The 12,262-nt window shown below is 35.7% G+C and overlaps 1 protein-coding gene across 1 annotated transcript in view; it reads right to left on the bottom strand.

The window, feature by feature from the left end:
- Positions 1-529: 529 nt before the first annotated feature.
- LOC142348060 (uncharacterized) overlaps positions 530-12,262 on the bottom strand; it is a 14,331-nt gene continuing 2,598 nt past the window's right edge. The window contains exons 2-4 of the mRNA XM_075399227.1: positions 12,019-12,213; positions 989-1,288; positions 530-555 (exon numbers count right to left, since the gene is read on the bottom strand). Of these exons, the coding sequence (XP_075255342.1) occupies positions 530-555; positions 989-1,288; positions 12,019-12,213 (521 nt within the window). The remainder of the gene's footprint in view (positions 556-988; positions 1,289-12,018; positions 12,214-12,262) is intronic.

Raw genomic sequence — 12,262 nt, 5'->3', positions numbered from 1 at the left:
GCTAAATCATTTGCAACCATTTGATTCAGAACTGGAGTAATATATTGGGAGAAACAAAAGATCTACAAAAAACAATGTATTTGGGCTGAGAAAACAAAATCTACAAAAAACACCAACAGTCATGCTGAAACATGAAAATGGATGTGCTTGTTATCTGACTGATCTTCCTTATATTCTATTTTTCCAGGATGGTAGCCCCTGTAACTTAGAAAATCACGCCAGATCATTTCAAGATCTTGCCAAGATCTGAGAAACCATTTTGTGGGTCTGATATGAAAGTTATAGCTTTGCTTGATTTTGGCTCCAATTTGAATGAAATTGGACTTTTGAAAAAAACCCAGATGGAAAAAATCACGCAAGATATTTCATGATTTTAAAAATGGTACTGTTTGGAAATGGGATGTGGAAATCCAAGATCTGGCATGGAATTGGCGCGGATGGTATGGGTTGTCGCAGTAGGAACATATAATCCAGTAAAAATTGCAGTATTGTCTTTTTTGTTCAATTCATGGGTTGTATGTGTGTGATGTTAGTGTTCCGGGTCGAACAACCTGCCTAAAAACACCCCATTTTCTTGTAAGATTGGAAGGGTAATTTGTGTTAGCGGGGAAAATGATGTAAGAGTGAAGAGTAATTTGATCTGAGGAATACAATGATGTAAGAGTGGGGTTGCAATGGGAGGACGTTTGAGGAAATTGCAGCTCAAAACTCTTGCATCTTTTGGGCTTCAATGGGCTAAGGAGGGGTGGGGAATCATGTAAGAGTGAGTGGGTAAAAGGTATATTAACCCCCCACTCTTAGATCTTTTTGGTCTGTCAAGGGGGCAAAATGATGTAAGAGTTAGGGGACAATTTATCTATTACCGCCTTACTCTTACATCATTTTAACCCCCCCCCCCATTGGCAGACGACCATTGCAGCCCAAAAAGATGTAAGAGTTTTGAGCTGCATTTTCCTAAGAAAATATCCAATTGCAGCCCCATTCTTACATCTTTTTGGGCGGAAATATTCGACCCGGGGTGTGTGTGTGTTGTGTGTATATGAGTTTGTGTATGTATGTGGATGTGTGTGTATGTTTGTTTGTCCCTGCTTATTATCCGAGCATAAATTGATTCCCGTGAAATTGCTGCACCCATCCCATACTGGTTTTTGGTTTTTAAGGATTGCGAAGTCATCCTTCCGATTTTCTTTGTCGTAATTGGTTGTATAAGGGATATAATCAGACAGCGGCGCAGTTGCACTATAGTTGTGTTTGCAGAGAACTGACGCTTGGGCTTGTTTTGTCGCGGCTGAAAAAACTCAATATGTCTTACTTTAAAACCTATCGTATAGTAGCTAAATTTGGACCTTTTAGTTGAATTTTCGTTACTTATTCATGCATCTTTTGTATTATTTCTATTAACGTGATTTTCTTGTTTTTGTTCTTTTCACATTAATTTCACGTGTTGACTGATTGATCTGACAAAATCAACTCAAAAAACACTTCCCACAGATAGAATAATGAATAATCAGTTGCGACACTCACTTGAAAGTTTCCAAATCGCAGGTTACTGCAGTGCCAGATATTGGTATATAGAGTGCCGGATAACAAAATTCGTGCAATATAGTTTTGATCAAGTTTTCGTGACTATACGCAAAAGTCACTAGCAGAAAATCGGACTTTAATCTTTGAATCATCACGATAGTTCTCAAAGAATACCAGGTTATCTGAGCCACTCTATCTGGGTCGCCCAACCTATATTTTTAACGTATCTCTGAAAGTTGAAATAAGCGAACGTTTTAAAAATTAGTGAAAAGTTCAACTTTCAAACTTAAAACGTGTTGAAAACATCGGAAAAAATTGCATTAATCGGGGAAAAAGCATGGGCATTAATATGACCACATCATTATTCTGAAAATTGGCTTTTTTTTGAACGTTCGAAGTTCGATTAAATCAGCTTCAAGGTAGAGACTATGGTTGACAGTTGATAGATCAATTCCGCTTGAGATCTCCAGAGCATGAGATGGTGAATGAGATGTATCCCTCTTCACGAGTTTCAGACCAGTTGTTTTATTTTCATAGCAAACTCCCAGGATGAGATCTGCAAACCAAAACAGGTATGGTCCTATTGGACATGGAGTGGACAAAACGGTCTGTAAAAAATTTAAACTCACAGTCCGGAAAAAGTTTTGGTAGAGCCCGGGCTGAAAAATGCACCCCAGATGTTAATTATATGGTCTGGAATACTTTTGGACCATACATTACTTCGAATCATAAGCGCGCTATGTTGAATCACGAGACCACATATTTGATTCCTAGCCTCATCACTTTGAGTCATAAACTCGTTATTTCAAATATTAGTGAGGAAACGGGCTTATTCGATTTATACTCTGATAAATTCTGCCTCATAGTCCCTCTGAATTCAAAAAACTTTACACTTCTCAAAGTTTAAATTCTTTAAGCTAACTAAGGAAGATAGGTCAGATGACTTATCTGACTTATTAGCATGAGCTGTAAGTTAACACAAGCAACACCTGTATTGTCAAACGCCTGCCCAAAAAATCCTTGATTTTTTTATTAGATCGGCAAAATTGGTCAGAAGAATTTGAAATGTTATATTAAGTTATGGTATATTTGTTGTTATTCATTGAGTGTTTTTTAACAAACTAAAAAAGTTAAAACAAAAATTGTCGTTTTTCGTTTGAATTTCATTCAGTTATCTTTAAAAGCTTTCTCACAATTTTCCAAGTTACTTTTTTCAGTAATTCTCACGGTAGATACGACCTGAAAAAAACTTATAATGAGAAAAAAATTCAGCAGTTATAAATTTTGTCCGATCTGTCGCACAGATTCGGACAGTCCGGATTGTCGAATAGTTGTCGCAAATTCTTCCATTGTATGTTCCGTCGGATCATGTTTGTCTTAAATTTCACATTTTCGAAAAACTTCGGGATAGTTTGAATCGTGTCAACTGCTTGTCTGAGCAAATTGATATCGGACATTTTTTGTCTGAATTAAATGGTCTGATCATAGTTGCACGGTTTCGAATCGTCGCACTTTCGGTTTATAAAATGGTCCTGCATTGTTTAAACATGAACACCATTGGTTGGATTAATTCGTGGTAGTTTGCGCTAATTCAAGATAATTCGAGTCATGGAAAATTTTTCGTCGGTATCCTCTAGCATGAAAAGCTGGATCCGCTGAGAAAACATTATAGTTCTATATTTTTAGTGGAGAGTAATTGCAGGGAATTTGGCTAATTGGAGTCCGCACAAGCTATTTAGAGTGTTTTTTAACAAACTAAAAAAAGTAAAACAAAAGTTGTTATATTTTGCTTGAATTTTAATCAGTTATCTTTACAAGTTTTCTCACAAATTCCAAATTACTTTTTTCAATAATTATCAGTAGAGGGGAGTATTGCCGGTAGATGGGACCTGAAAAGACTTATAATGAGAAAAAAAATCAGCAGTTGTAAAAACTTTGTTCGATCTGTCGCACAGATTCGGACAGTCCGGATTGTCAAATAATAGTCGCAAATTCTTCCATTGTCTGTTCTATCAGATCACGCTTGTCTTAAATTAATTACAAAAAACGGTTGGCATTACATTAAAAAAAGCTGGGCATTTTCTGAACGTTCAAAGTTTGATTAAATCAGCTCAATGAGAGAGACTATTGTTGATAGTTGACAGATCAATTCCGCTTAAGATATCTTGAGCATGAGATGCTGAATTAGAGGTATCTTTTTTCAGAACAGTTGTTGGGTTTCATCGCAAACTCCCAAGATGAGATCTGCAAACCAAAACAGGTATGGTCCTATTGGACATGGAGTGGACAAAACGGTCTGTAAAAAATTTAAACTCACAGTCCGGAAAAAGTTTTGGTAGAGCCCGGGCTGAAAAATGCACCCCAGATGTTAATTATATGGTCTGGAATACTTTTGGACCATACATTACTTCGAATCATAAGCGCGCTATGTTGAATCACGAGACCACATATTTGATTCCTAGCCTCATCACTTTGAGTCATAAACTCGTTATTTCAAATATTAGTGAGGAAACGGGCTTAATCGATTTATACTCTGATAAATTCTGCCTCATAGTCCCTCTGAATTCAAAAAACGTTACACTTCTCAAAGTTTAAATTCTTTAAGCTAACTAAGGAAGATAGGTCAGATGACTTATCTGACTTATTAGCATGAGCTGTAAGTTAACACAAGCAACACCTGTATTGTCAAACGCCTGCCCAAAAAATCCTTGATTTTTTTATTAGATCGGCAAAATTGGTCAGAAGAATTTGAAATGTTATATTAAGTTATGGTATATTTAATGTTAATCATTGAGTGTTTTTTAACAAACTAAAAAAGTTAAAACGAAAATTGTTGTTTTTCGTTTGAATTTCATTCAGTTATCTTTAAAAGCTTTCTCACAATTTTCCAAGTTACTTTTTTCAGTAATTCTCACGGTAGATGCGACCTGAAAAAAACTTATAATGAGAAGAAAATTCAGCAGTTATAAATTTTGTCCGATCTGTCGCACAGATTCGGACAGTCCGGATTGTCGAATAGTAGTCGCAAATTCTTCCATTGTATGTTCCGTCGGATCATGTTTGTCTTAAATTTCACATTTTCAAAAAACTTCGGGATAGTCTGAATCGTGCCAACTGGTTGTCTGAGCAAATTGATAACGGACATTTTTTGTCTGAATTAAATGGTCTGATCATATTTGCACGGTTTCGAATCGTCGCACTTTCGGTTTATAAAATTATCCTGCATTGCTTAAACATGAACACCATTGGTTGGATTAATTCGTGGTAGTTTGCGCTAATTCAAGATAATTCGAGTCATGGAAAATTTTTCGTCGGGATCCTCTAGCATGAAAAGCTGGATCCGCTTAGAAAACATTATAGTTCTATATTTTTAGTGGAGAGTAATTGCAGGGAATTTGGCTAATTGGAGTCCGCACAAGCTATTTAGAGTGTTTTTTAACAAACTAAAAAAAAGTAAAACAAAAGTTGTTATATTTTGCTTGAATTTTAATCAGTTATCTTTACAAGTTTTCTCACAAATTCCAAATTACTTTTTTAAATAATTATCAGTAGAGGGGAGTATTACCGGTAGATGGGACCTGAAAAGACTTATAATGAAAAAAAAATTCAGCAGTTGTAAAAACTTTGTCCGATCTGTCGCACAGATTCGGACAGTCCGGATTGTCAAATAATAGTCGCAAATTCTTCCATTGTCTGTTCTATCAGATCACGCTTGTCTTAAATTAATTACAAAAAACGGTTGGCATTACATTAAAAAAGCTGGGCATTTTTTGAACGTTCAAAGTTCGATTAAATCAGCTCAATGAGAGAGACTATTGTTGATAGTTGACAGATCAATTCCGCGTAGGATATCTAGAGCATGAGATGCTGAATTAGAGGTATCCTTTTTCAGAACAGTTGTTGGGTTTCATCGCAAACTCCCAAGATGAGATCTGCAAACCAAAACAGTTATGGTCCTATTGGACATGGAGTGGACAATACGGTCTGTAAAAAATTTAAACTCACAGTCCGGAAAAAGTTTTGGTAGAGCCCGGGCTGAAAAATGCACCCCAGATGTTAATTATATGGTCCGGAATACTTTTGGACCATACATTACTTCGAATCATAAGCGCGCTATGTTGAATCACGAGACCACATATTTGATTCCTAGCCTCATCACTTTGAGTCATAAACTCGTTATTTCAAATATTAGTGAGGAAACGGGCTTAATCGATTTATACTCTGATAAATTCTGCCTCATAGTCCCTCTGAATTCAAAAAACTTTACACTTCTCAAAGTTTAAATTCTTTAAGCTAACTAAGGAAGATAGGTCAGATGACTTATCTGACTTATTAGCATGAGCTGTAAGTTAACACAAGCAACACCTGTATTGTCAAACGCCTCCCCAAAAAATCCTTGATTTTTTTATTAGATCGGCAAAATTGGTCAGAAGAATTTGAAATGTTATATTAAGTTATGGTATATTTGTTGTTATTCATTGAGTGTTTTTTAACAAACTAAAAAAGTTAAAACGAAAATTGTTGTTTTTTGTTTGAATTTCATTCAGTTATCTTTAAAAGCTTTCTCACAATTTTGCAAGTTACTTTTTTCAGTAATTCTCACCGTAGATGCGACCTGAAAAAAACTTATAATGAGAAGAAAATTCAGCAGTTATAAATTTTGTCCGATCTGTCGCACAGATTCGGACAGTCCGGATTGTCGAATAGTAGTCGCAAATTCTTCCATTGTATGTTCCGTCGGATCATGTTTGTCTTAAATTTCACATTTTCAAAAAACTTCGGGATAGTCTGAATCGTGCCAACTGGTTGTCTGAGCAAATTGATAACGGACATTTTTTGTCTGAATTAAATGGTCTGATCATATTTGCACGGTTTCGAATCGTCGCACTTTCGGTTTATAAAATTGTCCTGCATTGCTTAAACATGAACACCATTGGTTGGATTAATTCGTGGTAGTTTGCGCTAATTCAAGATAATTCGAGTCATGGAAAATTTTTCGTCGGGATCCTCTAGCATGAAAAGCTGGATCCGCTTAGAAAACATTATAGTTCTATATTTTTAGTGGAGAGTAATTGCAGGGAATTTGGCTAATTGGAGTCCGCACAAGCTATTTAGAGTGTTTTTTAACAAACTAAAAAAAAGTAAAACAAAAGTTGTTATATTTTGCTTGAATTTTAATCAGTTATCTTTACAAGTTTTCTCACAAATTCCAAATTACTTTTTTAAATAATTATCAGTAGAGGGGAGTATTACCGGTAGATGGGACCTGAAAAGACTTATAATGAAAAAAAAATTCAGCAGTTGTAAAAACTTTGTCCGATCTGTCGCACAGATTCGGACAGTCCGGATTGTCAAATAATAGTCGCAAATTCTTCCATTGTCTGTTCTATCAGATCACGCTTGTCTTAAATTAATTACAAAAAACGGTTGGCATTACATTAAAAAAGCTGGGCATTTTTTGAACGTTCAAAGTTCGATTAAATCAGCTCAATGAGAGAGACTATTGTTGATAGTTGACAGATCAATTCCGCGTAGGATATCTAGAGCATGAGATGCTGAATTAGAGGTATCCTTTTTCAGAACAGTTGTTGGGTTTCATCGCAAACTCCCAAGATGAGATCTGCAAACCAAAACAGTTATGGTCCTATTGGACATGGAGTGGACAATACGGTCTGTAAAAAATTTAAACTCACAGTCCGGAAAAAGTTTTGGTAGAGCCCGGGCTGAAAAATGCACCCCAGATGTTAATTATATGGTCCGGAATACTTTTGGACCATACATTACTTCGAATCATAAGCGCGCTATGTTGAATCACGAGACCACATATTTGATTCCTAGCCTCATCACTTTGAGTCATAAACTCGTTATTTCAAATATTAGTGAGGAAACGGGCTTAATCGATTTATACTCTGATAAATTCTGCCTCATAGTCCCTCTGAATTCAAAAAACTCTACACTTCTCAAAGTTTAAATTCTTTAAGCTAACTAAGGAAGATAGGTCAGATGACTTATCTGACTTATTAGCATGAGCTGTAAGTTAACACAAGCAACACCTGTATTGTCAAACGCCTCCCCAAAAAATCCTTGATTTTTTTATTAGATCGGCAAAATTGGTCAGAAGAATTTGAAATGTTATATTAAGTTATGGTATATTTGTTGTTATTCATTGAGTGTTTTTTAACAAACTAAAAAAGTTAAAACGAAAATTGTTGTTTTTTGTTTGAATTTCATTCAGTTATCTTTAAAAGCTTTCTCACAATTTTGCAAGTTACTTTTTTCAGTAATTCTCACCGTAGATGCGACCTGAAAAAAACTTATAATGAGAAAAAAATTCAGCAGTTATAAATTTTGTCCGATCTGTCGCATAGATTCGGACAGTCCGGATTGTCGAATAGTAGTCGCAAATTCTTCCATTGTATGTTCCGTCGGATCATGTTTGTCTTAAATTTCACATTTTCGAAAAACTTCGGGATAGTTTGAATCGTGCCAACTGGTTGTCTGAGCAAATTGATAACGGACATTTTTTGTCTGAATTAAATGGTCTGATCATATTTGCACGGTTGCGAATCGTCGCACTTTCGGTTTATAAAATTGTCCTGCATTGCTTAAACATGAACACCATTGGTTGGATTAATTCGTGGTAGTTTGCGCTAATTCAAGATAATTCGAGTCATGGAAAATTTTTCGTCGGGATCCTCTAGCATGAAAAGCTGGATCCGCTTAGAAAACATTATAGTTCTATATTTTTAGTGGAGAGTAATTGCAGGGAATTTGGCTAATTGGAGTCCGCACAAGCTATTTAGAGTGTTTTTTAACAAACTAAAAAAAAAACAAAAGTTGTTATATTTTGCTTGAATTTTAATCAGTTATCTTTACAAGTTTTCTCACAAATTCCAAATTACTTTTTTAAATAATTATCAATAGAGGGGAGTATTACCGGTAGATGGGACCTGAAAAGACTTATAATGGAAAAGAATTCAGCAGTTGTAAAAACTTTGTCCGATCTGTCGCACAGATTCGGACAGTCCGGATTGTCAAATAATAGTCGCAAATTCTTCCATTGTCTGTTCTATCAGATCACGCTTGTCTTAAATACGGTTGGCATTACATTAAAAAAGCTGGGCATTTTCTGAACGTTCAAAGTTCGTTTAAATCAGCTCAATGAGAGAGACTATTGTTGATAGTTGACAGATCAATTCCGCGTAAGATATCTAGAGCATGAGATGCTGAATTAGAGGTATCCTTTTTCAGAACAGTTGTTGGGTTTCATCGCAAACTCCCAAGACGAGATCTGCAAACCAAAACAAGTATGGTCCTATTGGACTTGGAGTGGACAAAACGGTCTGTAAAAAATTCAAACTCACAGTCCAGAAAAAGCATTGGAAGAACCCGGAGTGAAGTGGTGGGTATATGAATAGAATTTTAGGGTATGGAATTGGTTAGCCCCCAGATGTTATTTGCATGGTCTGGAATACTTTTTTGGACCAAAGATTATTTCGAATCATAAGCGCGCTATGTTGAATCATGAAACCACTTAATTGAATTGTCGCGCCGTCAATTTGAATCATATACTTGTTATGTCAATTCTCAGGAAAAAATACACGCTTATTCGATTCATACTCTGATAAATACTGCCTCAGAGTCCCGCTGAAATTTAAAAACTTTTTAGTTTTCAAAATTTCAATTTTCTGAGCTAACTGAGAAAGATAGGTCAGATGACTTATCAGCTTGAGCGATAAGCTAACACAAGCAACACCTATATTGCCAAAATTCTGACAAAAAGATTGAGTTTTTTATTAGATGGACAAAACTGGTCAGAAGATTTTGAAATTGTATATTCAGTTTTGTTGTTATTCATTGAGTGTTTGAGGAATTTCAACAATCTAAAAGTTAAAACAAAAAATTTTTTATTTTTTTCGTTTGAATTTTAAACAGTTATCTTTTAAAGGTTTCTCGCAATGTCCCTAGTTAGAGTCGCCCAACCTATATTTATAACGTGTCTCTGAAAATTGAAATAAGCAAACGCAAAAAAACTAGTGAGAAGTTCAACTTTCAAATTTAAAACTTGTTGAAAAGATCGGACGAAATTGAAATATCAGAAAAAATCATGGACATTAATATGACCACATCAATATTCTGAAAACTGGCATTTTTTGAACGTTCGAAGTTCGATCAGCTTCATGGGAAAGACTATTGTTGACAGTTAAAAGATGAATTCGACTCGGGATTTCTAGATCATGAGATGGTGAATGAGGTATCTCTGTTCACGAATTTCAGACCAGTTGTAGTATTTTCAAGTCAAACTCCCAGGATGAGGTGTGCAAACCAAAACAGGTATGGTCCTATCGGACATGGAGTGGAGAAAGTGGTCTGTAAAAAATTCAAACCCACAGTCCAGAAAAAGTTTTGGTGGAGCCCGGGTTGAAAAATGTGGGTATATGAATAGAGTTTTAAGGTGTGATTTGAAGTACCTCCAGATGTTATTTACATGGTCTAGAATACTTTTGTTTGGACCATGTTTTATTTCGCTATGTTGAATCATGAGACCACATATTTGAATCCTAGCTTCGTCACTTTGAGTCATAGACTTGTTATGTCAAATATTAGTGAGGAAACGCGCTTATTCGATTTATACTCTGATTAATTCTGCCTCATAGTCCCTCTGAATTGAAAAAACTTTACACTTTTCAAAGTTTAAATTCTTTAAGCTAACTAACGAAGATAGGTCAGATGACTTATCTGAATTATTAGCATGAGCTGTAAGTTAACACAAGCAACACCTGTATTGTCAAACGCCTGCCCAAAAAATGTTTGATTTTTTTAGATCGACAAAATTGGTCGGAAGATTTTGAAATGTTATATTAAGTTATGGTATATTTGTTGTTATTCATTGAGTGTTTTTTAACAAACTGAAACAGTTAAAACAAAAATTGTTGTTTTTTGTTTGAATTTTATTCAGTTATCTTTAAAAGCTTTCTCACAATTTTCCAAGTTACTTTTTTCAGTAATTCTCACGGTAGATGCGACCTGAAAAAAACTTATAATGAGAAAAAAAATCAGCAGTTATAAAAATTTTGTCCGATCTGTCGCACAGATTCGGACAGTCCGGATTGTCGAATAATAGTCGCACATTCTTCCATAGTCTGTTCCATCGGATCATAGTTTGTCATAAATTGCGCATTTTCGAACAATTTCGGGATATTTTGAATCGTGCCAACTGCTTGTCTGAGCAAATTGATCACGGAATTAAATGGTCTGATCATAGTTGCACGGTTTTGAATAGTCGCACTTTCGGTTTATTATCACGAAACTTTAAATTGTCCTGCATGGTTGAAACATAGCATATGTATCAACCATGCAGGACAATTTAAAATTTTGTCTGAGACACCGGTTGTCGGATTATTTTGTGGTAGTTTGAGCTAATTCAAGATAATTCGAGTCATTGGCAACTTGTCGTCGGGATCCTCTATCATGAAAAACTGGATCCACTGAGAAAACATTATAGTTCTATGACTTCGGTGGAGAGTAATAGCAGAAAAGTTGTCTAATTGGAGTCCACACAAGTTATTTTGACTGATCAACGCCCATAATTCCAGTTCAAGACAATAACGCTCCACTTCAAAAAAATCGATAATTCTCTGCTGAATTGACCTTATTTGAAAGCAACAACTGTTCTTTAGCAACTAATAACACATTGTAGATTGATGAACAGACGCATCCATTCGGCTTCCAAAAAGTGCTTTCTTCTAAAAAGATTTACAGTTTTCTGATTAAAAAAAAATAAATTGTTTAAACTGATTTTTGGAATCAAAATTAAGCAGCAAAAATTTTAAATTTATTGTGGTGCTTCTATGTGTTTAAGTCCGCTGGCCCAGGCTCTGCCTTGGCTCAGTTTGGCCTTGCCCAGTGTTATCAAAGTCTGTCTGGCCTGCACCAGGGTCTGGCTTGCGTTCGTTCAGTCTGGCTACGGGTGATGGAAGTCTGATTTGTGTAACCCATTCTTGATTTTCGGTTTGTTGAGTCCGGACCCCCTGTCCTGACACCTAAATGCGTCTGGCGTACACCTGTTTTGGGGTTGCGGACCTCGTCCTGGTTAGGCTTTCTACTTTCTAAGTTACTGCTTTGAAATACGGGATCATTACTGAAGAACTCCTAAAATCTTCTTGTTGTAACTCTGATCGCGATTTTACAGAGAAAAAAGTATGTATTGCTTCAGCGCTTAATGGACGAATCAAAATTTTTCACCGCATCCAACAGCAAGCTAATTTTTGCTGTGACATTTAGCTGCAAATTTTTGCAGTTGATTTGCGGTATTTAGCGGTGAAAGATTTCTTTTCACCTATTTCATCGTGTTCACCGGTTTCACCACTCACCGCATTTGCCGCAATACTTATACATCTTTTAGCAATTTTTAGCGCTGAAACCTCGAAACGGGAATAAAAATTGGTCTTGAATTTACTTCTAGTTCAAATAAATTTGTTTAATTCTGCTTACATGACGAACCACTTTTTGCACACTGGTGGGTAGTAGCTGCGTAAAATTTGTTCAGAGCAGTTACTGTACAAATATACCCACTCGTTTGATGATCGGGGTCTTTCATTCGACCAACGAAGCCTTCCCCCTTGTAATCGTAATCATCAATGCCAACTTTGCTTCCATCATTAACAAAGCACTGATAAGAAATAAAAACTAACAAAATCAATTGTCCCGACATTTTATCATTTTCAATGCAAAAAAT

Source organism: Convolutriloba macropyga, chromosome 10 (assembly GCF_964194025.1).
Source record: "Convolutriloba macropyga chromosome 10, txConMacr16.3, whole genome shotgun sequence".
Classification (NCBI taxonomy): Eukaryota; Metazoa; Xenacoelomorpha; order Acoela; family Convolutidae; genus Convolutriloba; species Convolutriloba macropyga.
Note: the sequence above shows the minus strand (reverse complement) of the source record. Positions and strands in the feature narration are given on the sequence as shown.